Raw genomic sequence first — 25527 nt, forward strand, 5'->3', positions numbered from 1 at the left:
AGATATGTTTTGAACTATAGTAACACACATCTTCAATGATGTAAAATAGAAAAAGTTCTTTTCTCGTCCTATGAATCAGGTATGGATGCATTATACAAACAATCCCTTAAGTCTTTTTCTTCCTAGCCATTTCATTATTTTTTATTTTCAGACAAAATCTTCCTAAGTGCCTGAGTTGCCCGGGTTGGGCTCGAACTTGTGATCCTCCTGCCTTAGCACCCCAGGCTGCCTGGATAACAGGCGTGTGCCTAGCCCTGAATCATCTTTGCCGTCACCAGTAAGTTAGCTAAAGCTGGCACCCTGCATTTCACTGACGTGTACCTTTGCTTTTGTGGAATTAGAAGGGCTTTTTAAAGTGTACTGTATATCTCAAGTCCATTTGACTTGAAGCCTGGCAAAGCAGGAGCTTATTTCTTTTTTGGCTGACCAATTTTTCAGAAGCAGGTGCGAGATTCACTTTTGGCTAAATTGCCTGCAATTATTTTTCTTTTCCACCAGGAGGTGGCACTATAGGCTACAGGACATTTGGCTCAAAAGACAAAGTGTAGAAAAAGAAAAAGAAAGAATACAATGACTTGGAGAAAAGTGGGACTCTTTCCTACGTACTAGGGATGCATTAACACATGTGTCAGGTGCCATGTTCAGTGTGTTGCACGCATCATCTTACTGATCTTTAGAATTCCTGCTGGTTCCTACCTTTCAAGTGTATCATCGCATTTTACAGACGGGACCCCCACCCCAGAAGGCTGCTCCGCAAGGGTGCATAGCTAGGAAATAGTGAAGTGAGGGTCAGAGCCCTGGGTGTTTTGTCATCAAGTCAAGACTGGAATTCAGCGGTTCATGAGAAAGAAAGAACTGCCAAGGCTGCTGTCACTTTGGGCAGCCCTGAGCCCCTGGTTGCCAGGAAACCGGCCTTTGTCTACACTGACCCTGCGCACACAATCCTGGTCCACGGTGATGAAGCCTTTCCGCCTCCGCTTGTTCACGTCGTTCTCTTCCGTTTGGGCATCTCCCTGCAATGGCAAAGAAAGTGTGGTAAGCTCATGGCTGCTGAGGGCTTCATTTCCACCCACCTCCCTGAGGCTGCAGGAGTGGCCTCGAACTAAAAGTGCACACAGATGCATCCCTGCCTGTGAACAGCTGCCAGCCTGATGGCAGACATGGTGAAGTGGCCCCGCACCATGACAAATGCTGTCCGAGAGCTACGGTCACGGTGGAGGGAAACTTACTCCATCCAGGGAGCCAAAGGGTCTCCTCGGAAGGGTGGGGAATTATATCCCAAAGGCCCAAAGAGAGCTCCTTGTGACTCGGGCCAGGCAGGGGCTGCCTCTGTCGCAATGTCACCTTGGGCGTGGAGCGGTGGAAAGGTGTGCTCAGGGTGGGGGCCGCGCCTGCTCAGGCCCTCAGTGCTGCCTCACGAGGACCACGGGTCCCTCTGCTCCTTAGGACCCTTTCTGAAGAGGTGACATCAATTCCTCGCTAGGACTCATGGGACTCAAAGGACTCAAATGAGCTGTCCAGGCTGGCAAATTAAGTCCACAACTCAGTCGCCATCGCAATATTTTATTACTTTCCAATAAGCATTAGGTATAGGAAGAGGACTAGAGGGACCACGCAGCCCAGTTTCCCAGGACAGTTCTGATGAACTGCCTCCCTCTTACAGCATGATTATCAACAGTGCACCCCGTCACTCTCAAAGTATCTGAGTTTGCACAACACATTTCATGGCTGCCCTACAGACAAACCCTCTCAGCCCACACTCTGCTGCCTGAATCTGGACACCCCCCAGGCAAACCCCATCTCACTGTCGCTGGAGGGAATGGGGAGTGCTATTTCTGGGGGAGTGTGGGGTTGGGCTGGGCGTGAAGCCAGATTCAGGCCTCCTCTGCACCCTGCTGGGTGAACTCTTCCTCCACACTGGCCCTCTTGGGGTCCTCCCGGGCCTTCTCCTAGGAGATCGCTCTCCACTAGCCCTGTGTCCCTTCTGCAGAGTTCCCTGTCCTCAGGCTCTCCAAAGCAGGCCCACATCCCATCCTGGCCTTCCCATCCCATGGGAGCAGAGGAGGGCTTCTGGCCTCCCACTCACCTTGGCACAACCCACCCCACACATCCCAATTCTACTGTCCTTGTCTGCCAGCAGCTCTGAAACAGCAATGGCTCTGGGCACCCCAGGGAACAGCTCACTGTGCACCCACTTTCTCCCAACAAACACTCCCCATCGCCCCTGTCCTCTCATGTTTGCCAGCACCTTGTATTTTTTTTAGAAAGAAAAGATCAACCACAGTTTAGTCATTGATATTTGTTCAAAAATTTGATCCAGGCAGCACAAAACAACAGATCAAAAGGTTCTGCCTTCCCTCCAACATTTTCCTCAGCTTCTCATAAATCGTTATTTTGTGAATGGAAATAATTTCAGCCCAAAGGCTTGGGCAAACACCAAGAGAAACAGATGACCTTATTTTCAGCAATGCTGGGTCTGAGAAGCACAGGCCGTCTGGACGTCCTGCTCCACGCCTGTGAATGGCACTCTGGCCCTACAATGGGAGCCTGTGAAAGTACAGAACGTTCTTTCCAACTGAATGCCTCATGCTTAGGCCTAGGGCTCTCCGATTTTTCCCCCCTTAAACAAGGACTTGGCTTTTGTCCCCAAGAGCAACACCTCTTACTCTTTCACAACCAACAGCCTGGCGTGGCACTGTTCACCCCACCAGAGCCTGGACAAGCCCCATCCAGCCCTATTACCCATAGGCTCCCAGAAGGCACTCCTGGGGAACGGCCCAGCCAGCAGCTCCCAGGAAGACCCAAATCCTTAGCTCCCATGAGCCCGAGGCAATAAACTGCAGTCTATAGGGAAAGTCAGCAACACACATACCCAAGTGGCCTAGACCTTTCCTTATGGATTTACAGTGGACCCTCAAGTTAAGACCTGCTTGACATAGGAACAACTTGGGTTAATTAGAGTAAGGGAAGATTCATCTGCCTCTTGTTATCTATAGTGTGTACCCAGGTAAACATCCAGATCTCAGCTGTATTGACTTAACAAACTTGAGTGACAGCCAGCCCTTTGGAACCGATGGAGTTCATAAGTCAAGGGTCCACTGTATCATTGAAGCACAAATTCTCAGCTCAGATCTAAGTTCCAACAGAAATGTCAAGAAAACTCAAACCTTGAGATGTATCTAATTTTTTTCTGATCTGGAAGCCAAAGTTGATTCAGAACCCACAACCTCTTGGACCTTATTGTAGTCTACAGAGAACTGGAAGCACAAAGAGGAAGCAAACGCTTTTCGTGCCCAGCCAAGGAGAGCATGAGAACAACATAAGTTACTTTCTTTTCCTTGTAATTTTCCCAGCTCTCACCCTAAGAATGCTTTGTTATCATGATTTCCCAAGGATTTGGAAGACTCAATATGCCAAAAGGCATTTATTAAACTAATTGGTTTCCTTAAAACAAAATCAAAGGTATGTATCTGCCAATTGGAGCGTTTATTTGACTAACATAAGATAACCATGTTCCCGTACTGCCTGAGTTCATGGGATTTTTTGGCTCAAAGTAAACAAGCTTTAGTTAGCTCATACAGCCTAATTCTGGTGGAAGCTGAGGTCTAGGTCAGAGAGAGAGAGGTTGGCCATAGCCTGCTTGAGTCAGGTGGCAGCTATGATATTCAGGAAAATGAGCAGTAACACTCGCAAGGGAGTGTGTTCTTCAAGGAATCCCAGGTCAGTGTTCTTGTACTAATTACTTCCCAGCTGTGTGAGCTTGGGAATGCCCACCCAGCTGCTCTGGCCTCAGATGTTCTGAGAATTAATGAAATAGATGTAAAATAGTTAAACTGTAAAAGTGTTAGTCACATTAGTGGGTTAGTCTTAGTAACAGAATTTTAAACATCTGTACTCTAATTTGTGCCTTGACACTTGCCACCACTTACCAAAACGGAATCTCCCCAAGTTCACATTCCCATCTACGAAACAGGGGTGAGGGGGTGTCCCCAGCACTCCTCCACAGGCAGCACGAGGGGCGAATGAGACACAGACATGGAAACGCTCTGCAGGCTGGGAAGTGCTGTACGGATCACGGCTGCTGTGTGGAACCAATGCTCCATCCAAACGGCTTTACTTATCTTTTCAGAAAGCAAGCAGCTGCGATGGAGGGCACCCCTGAAGGCAGGGAGATGTCACTGGATGTCCCTTCCATAGGCCAGGGCTGCGGCACATACCCACACACACCATTTTGCAGCAGTGCTCCCATGCGTACGTTGCTACCCTCATTTCACAGACAGACGCAGAAGCTGTCTGGGAGGTTAGACTATTCCCAAGTGCCCAGAAGGCCTGAATATGTGTTTATCTGCCTGGCTCCAAATTACATTTCCAATCTTAATTCTGCTCACATTCCCGGGGCAGAGGGTGTGTGACAGGAGGCCGAGAAGCCAGCTGGATGGTGGGATGCAGAGCACGGGTCCTAGAGGCTGCGCAGGGGCCTGTGCCTGTCCAGCCTTGGAAGCTGGTCCCCCTGCCCTCCCAGGCCTCCTCTGAGTCTCTGCGATGAGAAGCACTGGAAACCTAGTGTTAGCTACTGGGTATGGGGCGGGCGGGGTTCCAAGAGAAGTGTGGAAGGGACATGAGAGAAGCCTTGTAAGTCCCTCTAGAAGGTAAGCTCCCTGCCTGCTCACTACTCTATCCTTAGCAGTGAGAAGAGAGCTCAGCCTGAAACAGATGCTCAATAAACAGCTGTTGAAGTAACAACAAGATGGACAGAAGCAGCACTTTCTTGCATAGCACCTTTGGCTGTTACAGAGGAGAAGGGTACCAGGGATGGGCCTGGACCGCTCAACCCAGACAGGGACACAGGAGAGAGCCTGGTGTGTGAACCGCACCCTATCAGGGACTAGGGCTGGAGGAGAGCACCTGGTGAACGAGGCAGGATAAATCCCGAGGCTTCTCACTTGGCTTCTGGGATAAGCTTTTCAGGGCAGCTGACAGCTTTCCTGTTGTCCTCTGGGGAGTGGGTTTGGAATGGGACATAACCCAGACACCTGGCATATGCATACATGTAAAATATACTATGCAGAATGACTGTAGTGCCCATAAATACAAGCACTGCCCATGGCCCGTAGGTCTAGGAGAGTGCAGTGTACAGACAGGTAGCACAAGTATGAGTGTGAGTGTGTGTGTGAGTGTGTGTGTGTGTGCACACATGAATGCAGAAATGACAGAGCCTAAGGATATAGGTTTAAGTGTCACCTGTATGCATGGTGACAAGAGCCTTAAAGCTCCAGGGAATTGTCCCATGCTAAGAAGGTTTTAACCAGGCATGGTGACACATATCTGTAATCCCAGCTAATCTGGAAGCTGAGGCAAGATCTCAAGTTTGAGGTCAGCCTGGGAAATTTAGCCAGACCTTGTCTCACAAACAAAACAAAATTAAACAATAAGAAAAGAAGCTTTTAGATCTGACCAGGATCGCAGGCAGATTTATAGAACAGATCATGGTCTCTGTAAGAGGAAAATATAATTCTGAAGCTCTCACCTCTTCCCAGGTAATTAACCTGATGGGCCACTGCTCATGGTGGGGTGGGGAAAGTTGTTCTCACTAAAAGTAAACAAGGCCCTTGATGGAGAAAATGTCTTTCATTTTGTTTGAAGTTGATAGGTCTTGCTGGGACTTGGATGTTATCAGGAAGATGAGATTAGGGAAGAAAGAATTTAATATCAATAGTGAAATCCAGGAGAGAGCTTCTTAAGGCCTGGCCTGCCCAGCAGGGGTCGGTGAATCCACTTCAGGATTTGATGCGACTCTGAGAAATGTAGCTGCTCTGTCCCCTGGGAGGAGGCAGGGGAGGGGCGGGGCAGGGAGGGAGGCTGAACACCAGTGGACTTAGACTCGCAGGTATTGTGGGCCGGCAGGGCTCTGACGCGGCTTGGTCTCTATCTCCATCCTACTGGGGCACGTGAGCTTGGGCACCAGGGGCTGCACGTCTAACTGTAGCTCTGTTTCAGTGTAGCTGTGGTGCAGCCTCTTGTAGAGATGCCAGTGAGGGGCAGGTTCAGAGCCTCTTGAGCAGAAATACCTGTGTGTCTATGCAGGACCAGGCCAGGTGGACTTGGCACTCTGGTGTGAGAACTGTTAAAGTCTAAGAGCATTGCAAATAGGCTCCCCAGCCACGAAAGGATTGGGACACATGTGCCAGAGAGGGGAGGGAGCGCGTTCATGTCTGCACAGTACACGGGGGGTCCCGTGACCAAGGCCGAACGTGAGCCTGTAGACTTACTAATCCCCCTGCCTGCCCAGCGGAACACGCTATTGTTTTGAGAAGAGACAGAAGGATAAATAAATTCCATGCTACATTTCTCTACCCATCCAAAGAGCGGGGGAAATTTCAGACATTAAATATGCCTGGCCAAGGCCCAGCTCCCGAGTGCTTCCCAGCAGGGCCAGAGGGAGTGAGTTCAGCAGGGCCTCAAGGGCCTCAAGGGCCTGGCTGGCCTCCCTCCTGCCTCTGACCACCCCATCTCCTGAGCCAGAGCCGGCCCAGCTGTTCACTTCGGTCACTGTACACAAAGGTGTGGCGAGTGAAGAAGGCCACACATCCCTCTCCAGTTCCCGGCGGGGCTAAGTGTGGGAGGAGCATGGGAAGTGCAGAGAGGCGCTGAGGCCTGGCTCCACGAGCTCCAGGAAGATGCACGGGCATGTGAGGGGCGGGGCAGCCCGAAGCAAGGCTCCTTGGGCTTCCCAGGAAGATCGGCTGGGCTGGGGGAGGAAGGAGACGCAGCTGGTCTCCAGAACATAGCGGGCTTGGTGGGGCACACACGGGGCAGCACAGCCCGCAAAGAGAGCTCTGAGGGCCGAGGGCAGCAGAGGAAGAGCAGCTGAGGGTTACAGGGCTTTGTGAAAACCTCCCTTGCCCAGGCCTGGCCCTGTGGCCCATCCCTTCCTAGAGCCAGGGAGGGGCAGAGGCATGGAGCATGAAGCAGTCCTGGTCCGAGGCTTAGGGAACAGCTGCTGCAGCATCCCAGGGAGCAGGAGGGCAGCCTCAGTGGGAAACTGCCCCCAGTTCACACGGTGGAGGGGAAGAAAGGAGGAACGGTGGCCCCGCTGCTCCCTGGGCCCAGACTGGCAGGACAAGGCAGGCCTGGGAGGCTCGGAGACGCACTGAGGCTGCAGGATGGTGAGCTCCAAGTGGGGTACTTCCCACCACCCGCCCCGGCTGCCGATCCGGCCAGGGGCCAAGCTCTGGCCCCATTCCCCATGGTCCCTTTCCGCTGTCCCCACGCTCACCCATAAACACACACTGCAGTCCCGCCCCTCTGACACCTGCCTTCTGCCCCAATGCCTCAAACTGCGTAGCATTGCCTGTTGTCAGTTCTCACCCTGCCTGGCTTCCCTGGGGTACAACATGTGCCCAGCTGCAATGTGGAAATGCTCTCTTCCGGGGTTGTCCAACTCCCTGCCTGTCTTTCTGACCATCCCTCCTCATCTCTCCCAGCCACTCTGCCTCTGCCAGCCTCTTGAATTCTCTTGTTCCCCGAGGTTCTTAGCCTTGCTGCTCTCTTACTTCCCAGCTAGACCCTAAGGCCCAGCCTCGAATCGCATCTGCGTGTCTTATCCTGGGACACACGATGGCTAAATCCCTCTGAATGAATGAACTAGTGAGTGGCAAAAGGATGCATGGTGTAGCGGCAAAGCAATGGACCATGAAGCAGTGTGTCACCTGGGGCAGGGCATCAGCCTCTCTGGCCTCCGTTTGTATCTGTAAAATGAGCACATTACCCAAGAAGCCGTGTATCTCCCACTGAGATGCTGGCTAAGGGCACCATGACAAAAGTTACACAGACACTAAGGGTGCTAGCTTGGAATAAATAAGTTTAGAAACTTATTTATTAGGCTCTGAGCTCCTCAAAGCCAAACACCGTGTATTATTCACTTTTGCATATTTGCTTCTCTTGCCAAAAACAAACAAAAGTGACACCTCTAAAGTTGGCATATAGTAGGGCCCAATCAACACTTAGCGGATCCATGGATAAAACAACATTAATGAAGCGGATGTGTAAATGTAACATCACCACCATGCCTTTCACCCCGATCTAAATTGCTTAACAAAGTAGAAATCATCTCACTGCAACTGTGGAGGAGGAGGAGCAAATCTGGTTTACATTAAAAAGTGCTTACCCATGTGTCCTCTGTGCTTTCCAGCACCCTAGAACGAAGTCCCTATAACTAATAAGTCACTAAAGCCAGCCACCCAGTGCCAGGGAGAGCTTCCAAACACTCTGCCACTAAACCAAGTTTGCACACATCTTCTGTGAGTGCTTCATCTGTGTAATGTATCAGCACCAACAGGCTAAGGCCAAGAAAGTCCCTCCTTTCACCCTGGCCAAGTGGCCACATGCAATGAGGAAGCAAACCAAAACCAGCCTGAAGCTTACCCGAGGGGTCCTTTTCCTGGGAAGTGTGAGGTTGAGATAGTTATTAGAAATGGAGGATTTGGAAAAACTGAGGTCGGCATTTTCTCCATAGCTTTTGCGCCAAGAATCTGTTGGGAAATAAAAGTACAACTGAGATTTGGATCTCTGGGTCCAGGAGGTGTTGTTTGTAAGCACAGTGCTGTTGTGTTAAGGTCCCCTAACAAAATTCCCATACCCTGAACTAAAGCTGTAAATGGCCTAAGCAGGGAGACTTCTGGGGCCTAACAGTGACCTCCCCATGATGGAGTAGGGGAGCCCCTCATGGTAGCCCCCAGACAGACTACAGACACAGAGTCCAGAGTCCTCATTTGGCCTCAACTCAAGGAGAAGGCACTGGGCAGCTGCAGAGCAGATGACATCAGTGTCAGGAGAAGCCGGACTTGGGCTTGAGGACAGAGACGGCCCAGGGGCTGGGCAGAGTCCCTCGTGGGTGCTTACCCACAGGCCGCAGCGGGGCGCCCCGGAAGAGCTCATAGAACTTGGAGAGGTACATGACCATGCTGAGCTTGTCAGGCTCCTGGGCTGATGCCATCTCTTTGCCTGTGGTCACCGGAGGGATCCCAAACTCATGTTCGGCCACATCAAATGCCAACTGGTTGTTCTTTACAGCATCATCTTCATTCAAAGAGTCAAAGTTGCTGGAGAATCATTAGAGTGGAGAAGAAGTTCAGGAAGAGGTGGGATGAGCTGAGCCCATTTACCCATAGGGAACACTGGGGATGACACTTAGCCAGGGACTGGGACCCCACCTCCTGCTCCTAATCCCTACATCACCACCTCAGAAGATGCTAACCATCCACCTTTGTCACTCAGGAAGGAACCCAGTGGAACATGGGCCATGACATACCTGGGCCTGGGCTCGAAACATCAGAAGATGGGAAATTTATGAGTCACTTTTCTTTTTATTGTTTCTCTGAAGTGTTTCCACATGTGTAATTCAGTCTCCAAGGCCCAGCCATTATTCTCAATGCACAGGTGGAGAATTTAAAGCTCAGAGAACTGCTGTGGCTGCTCAGTGGCAGCCAGCTGGTAGATCTGGGTGCCACACCTAACTATTCCTCACACCAGTCCCCAGAGCTAGGTCAGGCCCCTTCTTCCTCTCCCGAGGCAGGGCTCCAAGGTACAAACGCTCAGATTGCTGAAGTGTGGCAACTGCAGTGCACGTGCACTGTCCGAGCCTGAGCCCAGTTTTATCCTTGCGCACTGGGGACACAGGTCAGAAAGTCTACTGACAGGGCACGGTCCGTGCGAAAGGAAAGAACAAGCGGAAGAGGAAACTCTAATTGAGATATGCAGAGAAACCACTGAACAGGCGTGGGTGGTGGTCCTGCATCCAGCAGGGAGGGCTCAACTTCCCCTGTCCCCAGGCTTCAGCCTGGGCCCCCAACTCACATCAGCTCCGGCCGGAAGTGGTGGATGATGGCACAGAGGGCCAGGCCGCTACGCCAGGATGTGGTCAGGTCAGTGACATTGACATGCTGGTAGCCCTTGGTCTGCTGCTGGCACCAGGTTAAGAGCTTGCTGGGCCGGATATCTGACTCTGCAGGGAGAAGGCATAGGCAGTGAGGTCTGGGGGCTCTCAGGGTTCCCTCTGGCTGTCCCCTCCTACTGCCATCACTGCTTGCAGCATGGCAAGACAGCAAGACACGGGTATAGCCCTCTGGGGGCTGCTCTATGGGAGCTGGCTCAAGAGCTGCTTGAAGGACAAGATGCTCAACAGGAAGCACATTGTCCCCTAGCAGGATGCTGGCCAGGCCTTGGGTTGGAGGCTAGGGACACAGACTCTGCCAACAACAGTGGATGATGAGGACATGGTGCTGCAACGCAGAGAAGCCACTCTGGGTAGCACAAGAGCAGGTTTGCCCTGAGATGGCCCCAGGAGGGACACTCTCCATAGAAAGTGTCCAGGCAGGTGCACTGGAGCTGGCTCTTAAGGAGTGACAGGAATTTACTGGCTAGACGAAAGCATTCCAGGAAAACAGGACTGGGCAGCGGCAAGAATGTAGAATCCCTGGCATGTTTGTATAACAGTAAAATGGTTTATTACAGTAAACAGTGTTATTATAGCAGCGGGGCACATGGCATGCAGAGGAAAGGAGGGAGGGAGGCTGGGTTCGCTTAACCAGGGGCAGGCAGCAAGGTCTGGATAGGCAGAGGTAGCCAGAGCGTCTCTGGGCAGAGAGGGACCTGAGGGAAACTGGAGGCCAAGTTACTCATGGAGCCATCCTTTCTCCTGCCATCAGGCACCAGCCCACGCCCAGAGTTTTGCTGGGCCTAGGAGGAGCAGAAGGAAGGTGAAGCCCACAGAGCTTGTCTTCCAATTGGGAAGATGAGATTGCCACACTAGAACAAGGAGAAAAACAGAACAAGCCTGAAAGGCCATTCCACAGTTCACTTTGCCGTGCCAAGTGTTCGACACACATGGACTCTCTAATCCTCCCAGGGCTCCTGCAGGAAGGGGCTGTTCTGCTCTTGGTCATTCCAATGAGGAAGCTCAGCACTCATGAGGAGAGGAGAGGCATCTGACCAAGGCCACACAAGTAACAGGCTGCAGAGCCGCATCTCCAGGGCTCCTGGACAGACTTGCCCTGGGCAAAGCCCGTCTCAGTGACCTGGCCAGGGTCCCAGGAGGGTGACTTACCCCGCCTGGAGAGGTTGACGGATCTCCTCATTGAGTTGAGTCTCTCAAGAGGGTAGTGGTCCAGCTCCTTGGTGATGTACAGATGCTTCACCTACAAGCAAGAGATACTGCACACGCGGCCACCAGTTTCCCCAATGCCAGTTTCAGGGCTCTTTGCTCAACCTATGCACTACTCACTGCCTGGCCCCCTGCTGGCCTGCAGTGCTGAGTGGCGTGACCCTAGCAGGGACCCCAGGCAAATGGGGTATAGACAGGGGTCCTCAATGGTTCACCCAAATATGGGGAACAGAGGGTGAGTGTATCTCATTGGGTAATTTAAAAAATTCACACCATTCTCTGTTCTAGTGACTGAAGAAAGTGGGGACTGGATTCAGGTGTTTCTCCATGAATCAAAGGGAGAAATAAAAGAGTCCGGAACCGTGAGGGATAAGAAAGAGAATATTTGGTCTAATAGATTATTTGAGAGGAGCATAATCACATTGCATATTCATAGCACCAAATTAGCATATGTTAATATATGCAAATATGGGAATAAACATGCATAGACACACCCCATGCATGTTCTAGGGCCTCCTGTGGGCTAGAAAGAATGCTGTCTGCTTCATAACCCTGCGTCTCCTGGGAGGGGACTTGGTCCTATCTTTGGGCCAACAGGCTTTGCTGGCCTCAGTCCTGGGAAGGTGCCGAGACCTTGTGAGAGACTCGCTTCCCTCCTCTCAGTGCGGTGACCCAGGCCGGGCTCCAGGGATGGGCCTACCTGATGGGGCCGGACACAGTGTGAGTTGAGGTTTGGGTACCGCGTCCCTGGGTCCAGCGTGTACTGCTCAAAGTTCTTGTTGATGTTCTCCGGGGTTGTCTGAGGCAACAGCCGGTAAAGACTTTCTCTGGGGGGCAGAGCACAGAGGTCACGGATTGCTCTCGCCACTTCGGGCCCTGGCCCCACCCTCTTCTCCCCATGCCCCTGGTTCCAGGGCTTCTGGCTGTGTCTGCCGGGTCCTCCCCTGACACGCCTGGCACTCAGTTCTTAGATCTGCAAAATGCAAGGAGGGCCAAGGGGTGGAGGGGAAGGGGTGTCTGGGCGGCAGGATGCTGGCTTCCTCCCCCGGGCAGCAGGCAGGGACCCAGGGCTGCAAGCACAGTGATCTTCGGTTCCTCTATGATCACAACTTGGCTACGCTGCCCTCTGCGGCCAGCCCCCCATGGCGCTAGGCCTCTACACCCAAGACACGAGAAGCTGCCTCCCCACCACCCCGGCTTCTCCAAGTCCACCAGCTGCCACAGCCAGGTGGCCAACAGCTGGGGTCTGGGAAGAGGCCCAAGGTCTTAGCCATGGGAGAGGCCTGGGAGGTCAAAGAGCCCCACCCAGGACTAGACCCCCTGCACCGTCCTGGTCCTGGAAGACTCCCTTAAATAAACCTCTCTGGGCCTCAGGTGAATGAGAAACATCCGCGAGCCCCAGCTTTAGGGCTACCCTTGAGGGAGATTTATGCTGGGCATGCAGGGCCTAAGACCCTGGCTACCACAGGAGGACAGGGAAGGCGGAGCACCAGGGTGGAGAGTGTCCCTGAGGACCTGATGATGCAGTCAGGCCACGTGCGGGAAGGTAGATGAGCCCAAGATGGAGACTCCAGGTTCAGCTGCTCTGACCCAACTCATGCCTGAGACTGTGACCCAGCCTGCCTCCTGCCAGGACCACTGCTCTCAAAACCCACCTTTCGGCCAGCACTTCCAGGGCAGGAGTCCCCTGGTCCCAGCTCTTCACCATCCACGCTGTGTCAAAGGCCGCCAGGAAGCCACGGGCACAGCCTGTACCCATGGGCCAAAATGGCTGCAAAAGAACACATGCGCAATTCTGGTTGATACAAATGCCTCCCGTTCTGCACTGTCCCATTCTGCCCAGTACTCTCAGATTGCCAGCCCTGAGCAAGGCACTGGAGGGACAGGGAGGTGACAGGGCAGGATCCCTGCTGTCTACAAGCTTTGCTACAAGCACAAGCAGCTGTAGCTGCCGAGGGTGCTGTGACACATGTACAGCACAGCTGCTAGGGGGTGCAGGAGAAGGAGAGAGAAATCAGGAAACACTTCATGGAAGAGCTGTATTTATGTTGATTTTAAAGATCTGGTAGGATTCTAATCCTGAGCCATTTGAGCCATTTGGAGCAGCGTGGGCAGAGCCACAGTGCCCAGAAAATGCTGGAGCCTGATGGGAGAAGAGCCTGTTTGGGTGGGCGTAGCACAGCGAAGCAGATGGGTGCTGAGGGCTTGACCCAGGGGCCGAGCTGTGCATCCACGTGCAGCAGTGAGCAAGGAGCAATTCAGCCAAGCTGTCTAACTCGCTCCACCAGCACCCACGAAGCATGGGTTGGAATTTGACTCTTAACCGGGGACAAATACAGAAACATTGTTCAGTGCTTACATTAAGATAAAATTTTATCTCTTCTGAAAATATTCATTTAATCTAAGGGTCCTTGTGCGTGCAGATTTGAACAAGGAGGCCATGGCAGGAAAACTGGGCCTCAGGGCTCCCACACCTCTCTTGTACCCTGTAAGATCTCCACATTGAAAGGCCACAAAGGGTCACCCACACCAGGAAGAAGTCTCGGCCCAGCTCAAGGCTCTCTCAAGGCTCTGAGGGGGATGGCCCTGTGGTCCAGACAGGGCTACCCAATTTGGTACTCCAACAACTCAGCTCAGAAAAAGCCTGAGATAGGAGAGAAAGCTCTGCCACCTGCACACAAGCAGACAGGTGCCTGGGAACTGAGTGAAAGGGCAGGCTCCGGGGCCAGGCAGCCTTGGCAGAGTCCTGCCTCTGGCCGAGAGCCTGCCCTTCCCCGGGATGTGTGACAGCAGATGCTGCCACGCAGAGCCTAAACGCAGGGGATCTTGCAGCAGGAGCGAGGGACTCCAACACAGGCAGTACCTCAAGCAAGCTGTCGCCCACAAGGGCCACGAGCAGCGGGTGTCCCTGCCGTTCGCGCACCAGGGCAGCATTCTCTGAGGCATACATGGAGGTGAAATCAAACATGGCCACGTCGGGCTGCCCGTAGTGGTTCATAGCAAAGTCTAAGGATGGCAGCTGGTAGTTGGTGGCGAAGTCTGCAGCTTCCCGGGCATAGGACAGCAGGTTGTCCTGGTTCACGTTCTCAGCACACAGCAGCATCTCCGTGTCGATGTAGTCCTGGGAAAGAGCAAAACCCAGTGCAGCAACCTGTGGCTCCAAGGGGCTATGATTCATATCCACTCTTAGGCAAAGGGACTGGGAATGGGTCGATACAGTGAGGCTAGTCCAAGCAGAGACAGAAAGTCAGAGCCAAGAAGACATAAGGCAGAAGCAAATCAGCCAGCTGTGAGGGTTAACACAGCTGTGATTAAGCATCAAATTTGGCATTGAGCTTCCTGGAATCCAAGGCAAAAAGGAAATGTGATATGTTACAGGGCTTTCCTTATCAGAAAGAAGGAAGTGAAGCATAGCAGTTCCTCGGGGAGGCAATCTTTTCCTGGCACTAAATTCTAAAAGATCTGTCTCACTCGGAATTTCAACAGAGCACAGAGTTGTCATGAATAGTGTTCTTTATAATGGTCTTGCAACAAAGAAGGAAAACATTTCGTACGGCTGGCTCTTGTGATACCTTTTAATATGATTAAAAGACAAAAGAGCAAGTCAGTAATGTGACTTAATAATGGATTGGGTTAAGTTAATGTGCTCCAGACTGCTGTGCTTAGCAGTCAAACAAGACCAGGAAAAAAGAAATAGATGCTTGACGTAATTCTCTCACTTCCTTTCCAGATTCAGTTACTCCTCTTCCAGTGAGGTTGAGGGCTGCAAACAGTTTGGTTTTGCTGTTAGGGTGTTCACTGTTCTACTTCCCTCCTGGGGGTGGAGACTCAGCTTAGAGGACTAGGAAAGCCATGCTGGTGATGTTGGACAGGATGAAAGAGAAAGGAGAAAGTTGAGGGGATTCTAGGAGTCTGATCTGCTCAGAGTCTAGTCATCTTGTGGCCAAAGAAGCTAAAAGGCCGCATTTCCCAAAGATGACACAAAAAGCACACACACCTTGGTGGGGAGGAGGACTAGGGTGGAAGATGAATGCAGCTCGTGGGGTTAGCCAGTGCAGTGGGTCAAATTCTATCCCAGCTGCCATTAACTACAGTGGACCCTTGACTTACAAACTCAGTTTGTTCGTGAGGGCTGGTTGTAACTCAGGTTGGTCAATGAAGGCTCAGGCTCCTTTCTCTACACAGCCTTCAAAGTCTCTCTTCTGTATCCAGGCAGATCTCAGTGTCCTTAGAGAGCATTGGCCCAGGATTTCTCAATTAACCCACACAAGAGAGGGTGTTGTAATGCACCTTCCAGAACTCTTTAAGGGTTAAATCTGTATCTGAGACCATCTGGAAGCATAAGTAGCCAGGATTTGGGTCGTAAATCAAGACTAAAATTCCAGTCATAACCTGAGTTGTTCATATGTCAGGCCAGTTGTAACTCGAGGGTCCACTGTATAAGTTTTGTAAGTTGTTTGACTTAGTTCTGAGTCTATTTTCTCGCTTATATAATAGGAACAATAAAATGTACTTCAGAGCCACCAGGACTGTGTGACACTGTGTACACAAAACCTCCAACCCCATGCCTGGCACGGAGGATGTGCTCAGGGAATGAGAATGCCTGTCCCAGTAATTCATGACGGCGCAGCAGGTGGCATACAGTGAAGTGTCACTGGGACCCATCGAGGTGGCAGCAAGGCACAGCCTCATCCACACCCGGTGACCTCTTATTTTACTTTTCTGACTTCAAATCCATCGTTTGGGAAAATCTAATATTTCCACATCCACCCCCACACACACACCCCTACAATATCATATCCAACATCAGCTCAGGAGCCCAGGGTCAGGATGGAGTTCCTGGTACCCGTTTCCTTTCTGGTACCTGTTCCTGGAGTCACGTGCTCACTGTGTCCTTGAAGGTGTGGAGATGAGGTGGGGGAAGAGCACACGGTGCGATCTCACACATCTCCCCTCCCCATGACAGGCCCAGCCCCACAAAGGGGACCGGGTGAGCTGTGAGTGTAAACACTATACAGTGAAGACACTGTCTGGGGTGAGCACCCCACGTAGGACGGTGGGGAGTGGGCGGAGAGAGCCGACCTCCAGGCTGGATGTGGATGGGCACCCACCTGCCCTGGGGTCTCCGGTACGTGGGTGGGTGGCAGAGGGAGCAGACCCCCTGATTGGAGGTGGGAGTCACTTCCAGCTCATCCAGGGTCACAATGAGGCGGAGCGAGTCATTCTCTTCCAGCTGTCCTATGCCAGAGATGGGAATGTGGAAGGGCTTTGACCCCTTCTAAGGAGCCAGGTGCCACAAACACTTGTCATTGCCAAGACAAAGGCCCTGAGATGATCCCCAGGTGACCTTAGCATGGCAGGAGGCTGGAGAACTTGGCCAGTGGACCACACTTTGCCTGACTACACAGGTCCCTTTCTGCAAAGGCACCCATCACAGCCACAGCCCTGGGCCCCAGAATGGCCTTGTCCTGTCCGACAAAGGCCAGAACGAGGGGACAACCCTAGGGGAATACCTAGGGGAAGACAGGACGCCACCTCCCCAGACTGACAGCTAGAAGCGGGCTCCACAGTCGGAGCCCAGTGCCTACACCTCAGCTGCCATGCTCTGCCAGCTCTACCTGAGCCGGCTGCAGTGTCCAGCCACGGATCAGGTCTCAGCAAAGACCCAAGCCCATGTAGAGGAGGCCCTGGGGAAGGCTGGATTACCAACATGCCTGGGCGGCTGCCAGCACAAACTAATGAGGAGACAGGCACATTCTTCCCTGATAAGCTGCAGGGAATGGTCCCCGAGCTGTCTGCTAGGCTGACACCCGGGAGAGCAGCTGGCCTGGGGCTGCATGGTCCTTATCTTGAAGGTGCAGCAGCAGCAGCAGCACGAATAGGGCTCGGCTCTGCAAGGACTGAAGCCTGACCTATGGAGCTGCCAACCCAAGGACCGACACTCAACAGGGTTCTTCCTCCCAGCTCCATTCCCTGTTTACACCAGCAGATGCAGAGCCACAGAGCAGGAGATAAGAAGGCCACAGCACACCAGAGCAGGTATCCAAATAAGGGCAAAGGGAAGGGGGAATTTACACACCCACCGCATGCCAGGCGGTGCTAGGTGCTCTGTACATACACATATATCTACTTGCCCTTCTCAAGAACACTTTCAGACAGAAGTGATCACTCCTATGTGGCAGATGTGAAGACTGAGGTTCAAAAAAAATATAAACACTTGCCCAGGATCCTGAGTCAGTATGAGGCAGAGCCAAGCTTCAGCTCATGTCTTTCTGACTGTATCAGTGGTGACATTCCCCCATGTCACAACAGGAGGACCCGGTGAAAAACCCACAAGTATGTCCCAGCAGGACAAGGAACCCCATCTGTCTCCAAGTGACATATGACCTTGCAGAGAAGGGGCAGGGCTGAATGAGACTTGGGGAAGGCAAAGACTCGGCTGGTCCACATTACCCTGGGTACCACACACCTCTGCAGAAACATCTCTCTGTGTAGGGGTCATGTAATGCCGAGGGCAAAGAAGGTGGTGGGCAAGTGGTCCACTCACCCACTTCCCTATTCGGGCAGGACAAGGTCTTCTCCCACACTGGCCACTGACGCTGCCAGCCCCGACACAGGGGGAAAGACACATGAGCGGTCACAGCTAAGAAGTACGTACATTGATGATGACACCTTTGTCGAGCAGGCTCTGCTTCTTGGCAGTCATGACAAAATAGTGGGTGCAGTCCTTGTAGTAAACAATGTTCTCTAGATCAATCCCTGAAAAGAGAAGCAATAATAGACTTAGTTTACTTCCTCAGTCCCCACTGTATGCCACTCAGTGCCAATGATGTCTCTGCTTCGTTACAGGTCTCATTGCTTATCTGTGGAATACTCACGTGAGATGAATGTTTGAGACATACAGTACAAGGCTGGGAAAGATAAAGCAGAAGACCAGAAGTTTCCCAAGTCAAAGCTGCTAGCTTTTATAGTCACAGGAAGACACTGTTTCTTCTCAAACTCATAAATGTCTATAGGGATTTGTGAACCACAGCTGGGTAAAAAGTGTTGCAGAAGGTCGAGTCATGGCCATAGCAGCTAAGCAATGATGCAGCAGAATTAGAATCCAAGCCTGTATGGCTACAAGTCCCATCTTCCATGCCCTTCATGTGGGCAGAGTTGTACAGAGCTGTGGGAATCCTCTATCTCCCTGCTTGTCCATGAAAACCCAGTGGAAAGAATGACTTAGCTTAGAGGCCAGGGTTGTGTCTTGCACTTTCTACCAACTGAAAACCCTCTTAAAGACTAGTTTTCTGCATTGAAAACCATACTGTGAGATGAGAGCTTAGCACAGTCCTGGCCAGCTGCACCAGCTCATCAGAGAACTTAGTACAAAAGCAAATGATCAAGGCCACACTCCAGACCCAGTGAATCAGAAACTCTGGGGACAGCGCCAGCACCTTGTGTTTTAACAACCTCTTATGATGCACACTGGAGTTTGAGAACCACTGGCTTAGCACTTTTTTTTTTTTTTTTGGCAGTGCTAGGAATGGAACCCAGGCCCTCACGCATGCTAGGCAAGGGCTCTACCACTGAGCTAGACACCGAGTCCTGGCACAGCTTTTTGAAGGGAAAGAAGCAGATACTTGACAATCCATCAGCATCCCACACAAGGCGGGCTGGGTAACCTCAGGAATGCCCTCTGACAGTTACAGAGGAAACAGCCCTCAGTGCAGAGGGCCCCCAAGAGAATCAGAGGAAACTCACCACCGCTGTCACTGCGTGAGTGCACTGCTGTGAAACAGTGGCCGAAGGTGACAACCACAGCAGAGTTTAAAGGAAGCTCATTAAAATAGCTGGAGAAACACACTCAATGGCCTGTCATAATTTACATTTGGTGGTTTAAATATTTATTTTCTTGGATTTTGAGGGGAAGGAAGGGCCTTCTTAAATCATTCAAAAAGATGTAATATGCTGGAAGCAAATATTAAAAGTTTTTTTTAAAATAATGCAACTGGAAGATACCCAGAAGGGAAAGAGTGAGGTCAAATGGAATTTCTAGTTTTAATTTTTTTGAGGAATATTCATACTAATTTCCATGATGGTTGTACTAGTTTACATTGCCACCAACAATGTAGAAGGGTTCCTTTTTCCCTGTTGAAGATAACATATTACAGTGATACATGCATAGTCATGTTTATAGCAGCACAGTTCATAATAGCTAAGCCTCAGAAGCAGCCTATATGCTCACTGATAGGTGAATGGATAAAGAAAATGTGATATTTACACACAGTGGTGTACTATTCTACCACAGAGGAGGATAAATTGAGTCATTTGTAGGAAAATGGATGCACCGTGAGACCATAATATTAAGTAAAATAAATCAGACACCCGAGCTTAAATATTGCATGGCTTCTCTTATATGAGAAACCCAAAGTATAAATAAATTGAAGGACAAACTACGAGATAGGCAATAGGAAACAGGGAGATAGATCTTTTGCAAATGGGAAGAGGACCAAGAAAGGGAGGGAGTGGGGAGGAGGGCAGAAGAAGGGAATAAAAAAGAATTGCGATCTGTTACATACATGCACCAGCACCCTACATGAACATAATTATTACGTACTGCACAGGTACACTAATAAAAACACAAATTGAAAAACAACTAAAAATAATGCTACTATAGAGGAACTCTGAAGGCCAGGGGATGGGCACACATCACTGTGGTCAGCAAGAGCCATGTGGCTCACCCACAAGTCCTCTTCCTAGAAAATGAGCTGAGAGAAAAGATTCAACAGAAAGAGTCTCACCTAGAACAGTAATGCAAGGTTTAAATTACAGGTCAGCAGATTTATTTTTATAAAAGGCCAGATAGTAAACATTCTGACCTCATGGGCTCTGTGGTCTCTGTCATAAGCACTTATGGGGGAATCAGTCACAGACAACGATGTAAATAAACTTACGACCAATATGTATTTATGGACATTGAAATGTGAATTTCATATAATTTCCATGCATCACAAAATATTATTCTTTTGATTTTTTTCTTCAGTCCTTTAAAAGTATACAAGCATTCTTCACAAAACGTGGCCAGCCATATTCTGCCTCTTCTTAGCCGCGATACTTAGGTGGACTTACATATGTGGTGACACATCCTGAGGTTTCCAAAAGTGACCAGCAGAAGGATTATGCAATGTTAAATGGGCAAAGGAGAACTGTGGACAAAGTTTAATATGTGATGCTGAATGAACAAAGCAGAATAGCAAAGGATGTGGGGACTAGGATTAGTGCTAGAGCCATGAATAATTAAGTGTGCAGGTGGGAAATGACCAGAGAGGATTCTATGACCACAAGGACTGTTGCTGTACTAGGTGGTCACACAGAGGGTGATTTATTTTTGGTATAAAGATTGCATTTAACATTGTCATTAGACTGCCTTTTCAAGGAAAAATACACATTTTTAGTAAGGTTAAAAAGAAAAGAAAAAAATCTGGAATTTACTTGAATGGGAAAGGTCATTCACTCCTCTCCTTCCCCTCACCCTGCTTTGTTCTCCTCCACCATCTTTATCACCACCAGATGCATCACTTGTTTATTTGTTTCTCGGCCACCTACCCCCACAGAATATAAGTCCCAGGAGAGAGGGATTTATTTAGTTTCATTCACTGCTCCAGCTCGGGCCCAAGAACAGCATCTGACATGCAGGAAGCGTTCAATAAATATTTGTGGAGTGGATGAATCAGTGCCCTCTGTCCTCTAGGCTGGTAACAATGGCTGCCAAGGTGGTCTCCCTAGATGTCCCTCATTGGAAGGGGCAGCTGATGCAAGACACTAAAGCACCTAGGCTTCTTTAGGTACCACCCACTGGTTGCTGGCTCCCTCCTCAGAGAGCTGCCTGTATCTCACACTGCCCCCAGAATACCTGACCACCTTGCCTGGGCGGGGGGGTCTGTATGTGGGTTTCCTCCCTAGACAGGGAGCTAGTTCAAATGGACTATGTCAACCTTAATTTGTACCCCATAGTCCTGAGCACCAGCATACAAAGCACAGTCAGTAGTCTACTGAAGAAATAAATTCTTGTTTATTTTCTGTTTGTAATCTATTTTCATGTACAATATCCAGAAGGTTCTCTCAAGAATCTCTCTTGTCTTTTGAAGGACCCTGGCCATCCTAAGGAGAAGTCTCTGCTTGCACACATCTGAACTGAGGAGCCCTAGAAGTCAGCATTTCCTTTTGTGCCTGTTAAAAATCACAGACAGGGCCGGGGATTTAGCTCAGTGGTTCTGGCGCCTGCCTCGAAAGCGCAAGGTCCCGAGTTCGATCCCCAGTACTAAAAAAAAAAAAAATCACAGACAAGGGCCAGCTTTGGAAAGTGGAAGGCTCACCTGTTTCCTCCTTCAGGTCTTGAAAGAATTTCTGATTGAAGATGAAGGCCACCCCGCTAATCTCTTCCACCTTGGCCTCAGCCGTGCTGTTCCTGTTGATGAAGTTGGCGGTGATGGCGATGGCCAGCTTCCCGCGGAATTCCTTCCTCCTGAACCCTGTGTGTGGAAGGGGACAGGTGGGTCCATCTTCTGGCTTTGGTGTGAAAACTGAAACAGGATGGAGACTGCTCGGTGCTGAGTGGCCAAGGAAACCAGGACTGTGGACCCGAGAGAATGGGAACTGGCAGAAGCACCAGGTTTGTGCCCAAGCAGGCCACATGTCACCAGTGACTTCTGAAGTCAGTGGGATTCCGCCCTTTTCTAAATTCTGCAGGACCAATATCTTCTGTTAGGCTTTGACAAACAAGAGAGTCACAGGGCTCAGCCTCCCCTGGAGGTGATGGGCAGGTTGCTACGACACCCACGGGACCACAGCACTGGGAGCTGCGTGGCTTTGAACACTTTGCTAGCATTCTTCATGCTTTAAAAAAACAAGTAGGATTATTAGATTGAATTCCTATAGGACAGGGATGTTTAACACATTTTCTTTATATCTCCATTTCTTATGCATTGTGTTGTGCCCCCCAGCTGCACATTCACATATTGAAGTTCTCAACCTTAGTACCTCAGTAGTACAATGAATGTGGCCTTATTTGGCAACAGCATCCTTGTAGAACTGGTTAGCTCAGATGCGGTCACACTGCTCTATGTGACTGATGTCCTTACACATAGGGGAAAGTGGGACACAGACATGCACAGAGCGAGACTGTCCTGTGACGATGGAGACAGAGAGGGGGGGAGGTGGACTGCAAGCCAAGGAACACCAAAGGTTGCGGCAAGCACCAGAAGCTAGGAGAGAGGTAGGGAACCCGATCTTCACAGTCCTCAGAAAGAACCAATCCTGAGAACGCCTGATCTTGGACTTGCAGCTGCCGGGACTATGAGGCAATGCTTGTCTGTTGTCCAAGCCACTCAGTCTGTGGTACTTTGTCAGGGTGGCCCCAGCAAACCAATGTACTAATTCCAGGGATTGTCACTTACTCCACATCCAATGAATACATAATGAATAGGGAGAATTCTAACTTACAATTAATCTAGTACTCTAATTCCTCACGTCTCTTTTTTTTACAGTTTATTTTTAAAAAATTGACACATAATTGTAAACATTTAAGGCATACAGTGTGGTACTTTGGTGCAAGCATATATTAAGCAATGATCAAATCAGTAATTAGCATGCCATTGCCTCAAACATTTGTCATTTCTTCAGGGTAAGACCATTCAAAATCCCTCTTCTGGATATTTTGATTGTCCATTACATTATTGTTTGCTATGGGCACCCTACTGTGCAATAGAACATCAGAGCCTAGGCTCAGGGTTCTCAGTTTTCAGTGGTTTTCATGAACTTTTTTTGAATGGTGGTGACTCAGATCACAGCAGGTGGTCAAATTTCAATGGAGTCTTCTCCTCCTCCTCCTTTTTCTATGAATCTGATTTTTCCTGTAGTCTGGAATCTCCCCCTGCCAAAGGCATGCTGTTCACTTAATTGGCTCCAGGAACCCACTGATATGGTCTGAATGTGTTCCCCATTCCGTGTGCTAGAAACTTAACCTCCAAGTTCATATGTTAATGGCATTTGGAGATAGGGCCTGTGGGAGGTGATTGGGCTCTGCCCTCAAGAATGAATTAATTAATTCATGAATGAATGGATTAATGGGTGATCTTGGGAGTGGCTTTGTTACAAGATTGTTTGGCCATGTAATGTCCTCTGCCATGTTTTGATGTAGCAAGAAGGCCCTCTGCAGAATCCAGCGGCATGCTCTTGGGCTTCCCAGCCTCCGAAACATGAGATCAATGAACACCTATTCTCAGTAAATTATCCAGCCTCAAGTATTTTGTTATAGCAACAGAAAAGAGATGAAGGCACTACACTAGTCATATAGGTAGAGACTTGCTGGACATAAATTTCTTCTTATGATTCTCAGGATGAGGAAATGCTCTCTGTCCAAAATCTCTAACAGAAACCTTGGGTTTCAGTTTAGTACCTGTATGGTTTAGATATAAAATGTTTCCCAAAAGTCTCATATGTTTGGGAAATGATTGGATCATGGGTTCATCCACTGATAAACGTTCAGTAGGTAAATGTACTGTTAAGACATAGGTCCTCGCTGGAGGTCACTGGGAGTGTGACCTGGAAAGGTGAATTCTTGTCCCTGGCTTCTCCCTTCTCTTTCTGCTTCCTGGTTGCCATGATGCAAGCAGCTCTCCTCTACTATGTCCTTCCACTGCGTCATCTCTCCTTTGGAGCCAGCCAGCCATAGACTGAACCCATTGACTGTGAGCCAAAATAAACCTCTCCTTGCAGTTGCGACTGTCAGGTATTTTGTCCCAGCAACGCGAAAGACTGACTTGCACAGTACCCTTCTTTCAAACTGTTCTTCAATATACCTTTGTCAAAGGATCAGAAATGGCCATTATTCTTCAATCTAGTATTTCTCAACAAGGGGAGGGGGGAACTTGTCTCCCAGAGTGTACTTGGCAATGTGTGGAGACATTTCTGGTGGGGTGCTGCTAGAATCTACTGGGTAGAGGCCAGAGATGCTGCTAAATATCCCTGGGCAAAGAATGATAGCCCCACAGCAAGAACTGTGTGGTCATAAAGGTCAACAACACCAACACTGAAAAACTCCACCCTGATCCACCTATCTGGTGCCAAGGCCCTTACACACAGCTCTATTCTCCCTGCTCTTTTCATGTTCCTAAAATGCTCAAGCTGAGCATAGATCCTGAATTTTCAAATATTCAGACTAACACTCTCATCAAAATGACCCCACACATTCTAAGAGTGAGGCATCCAGGTTGGCAGCTTAGAAATGGGCATGGAGGTGATGAGCCACTGGGACTGGCAAACAGCACTGGAGGACCTGAGCTTGAAGGGGCAGACATTCTGAGCTGTCTGAACCTAACCCTGCTTCAGGGCAGATGTTATGTCCTCAGAGAAGACGCCCTCCTAGATATCTACAGTGGTGGCCGTTGTGGGGCAAGTTCAAGAAGCAGAATTTTCCTGAGTTTAAGAGATGCTATTTGGGGCCAGGTTGTTTGCAATGTGTAGTCTCAAATTAGTACCATTAGTATGGATTAGTACAAAATGTGGACTAATCAATCCGGGGCTGGGGTGGAGGGGGCTGACTTGTCCTGGCAGTGGGGCTTCTGTCTCACCCTGACTTGAAAGCCCAACTTGCTTAGGATCCAGAGAAGCGAAGCTTTGTACCCCAGAAGTCTGGCAGAAGTTATCTAACTGCCAAGCAGTGAGTGTGCTTAAGAGCTATGAGAGGAGAGGGCCCCCCTCCTTCTCTTAGTAGTATATTTGACCATGAATGAATACCATTAATAGCATAAAATGTTTATCTTAGATGAAGTTAGTATGAAAGTGCTCAGCACCTGGCTTGCTCATCAGCGGGTGCTCAAATGTGTGTTGATTTTTCCCACAGTGCTGGACTCTTATAAAGCATTTTTACCCACCAGTTATTCCCAGCCCTCATGGCAGTCCTGAGAGGGCTCTGTACCCACATTTCACAGTTGGGGCAGCTGAGGTCCGGAGAGGAGGGCATGGCTGTCCTCTGCACCCTCAGCCTCCCAGGAGGATGGGACATGGTCTCAGCTGGGGCACGACAGTCTGCCTGGTTCTCAAGGACCCTCCAGCTCTGCATCCACCATCTTTCCCATGCTTCTTCAGCCCCTTCCCTCCCCTTACTACCCCGCATCCCGCCAACGAGCAGAGCCTTCACCTTCCAGGGTGTTCCTGCGGCCATCAGCACCAATGATGACATCAAACTCAAACTCTGACAGGGGGTGGTCTGCGGGGAGGAGTTCTGCTCTCCAGCCAATTTCTACCAGGACAGAAAGAAGAGATGAGTCGAGAGAGAGGTGGGATGAGAATGATGATACTCCTCTCTATCCGCAATGAGA

At 50.1% G+C, this 25527-nt stretch overlaps 1 protein-coding gene across 27 annotated transcripts in view; it reads right to left on the minus strand.

The window, feature by feature from the left end:
• The window catches only part of Mical2 (microtubule associated monooxygenase, calponin and LIM domain containing 2), a 215014-nt gene that overhangs the window by 105636 nt on the left and 83851 nt on the right, over window positions 1-25527 (minus strand). For 24 of the 27 annotated variants that reach the window (XR_015451444.1, XR_015451443.1, XR_015451445.1 and 21 more), the window contains 11 exons: window positions 25347-25448; window positions 21523-21678; window positions 17820-17920; window positions 14025-14282; window positions 12817-12932; window positions 11862-11988; window positions 11105-11195; window positions 9856-10003; window positions 8902-9101; window positions 8425-8531; window positions 930-1013 (listed from right to left, as the gene is read on the minus strand). Coding sequence is in view for 21 of the 27 variants with exons in the window: in XM_087211659.1 (XP_087067785.1) it covers window positions 930-1013; window positions 8425-8531; window positions 8902-9101; window positions 9856-10003; window positions 11105-11195; window positions 11862-11988; window positions 12817-12932; window positions 14025-14282; window positions 17820-17920; window positions 21523-21678; window positions 25347-25448 (1490 nt within the window). In the remaining 6 variants the exon portion in view is untranslated. Of the gene's footprint in view, window positions 1-929; window positions 1014-8424; window positions 8532-8901; window positions 9102-9855; window positions 10004-11104; window positions 11196-11861; window positions 11989-12816; window positions 12933-14024; window positions 14283-16272; window positions 17800-17819; window positions 17921-21522; window positions 21679-25346; window positions 25449-25527 lie in introns of those variants that run through there. The other 3 variants (XM_087211661.1, XM_087211650.1, XM_087211662.1) reach the window with 2 other exon arrangements.

The sequence above is a fragment of the Heterocephalus glaber genome, unplaced genomic scaffold (genome assembly GCF_053883595.1).
Source record: "Heterocephalus glaber isolate CG9 unplaced genomic scaffold, H.glaber_assembly_v1.0 deba00001428, whole genome shotgun sequence".
NCBI classification, from domain to species: Eukaryota; Metazoa; Chordata; class Mammalia; order Rodentia; family Bathyergidae; genus Heterocephalus; species Heterocephalus glaber.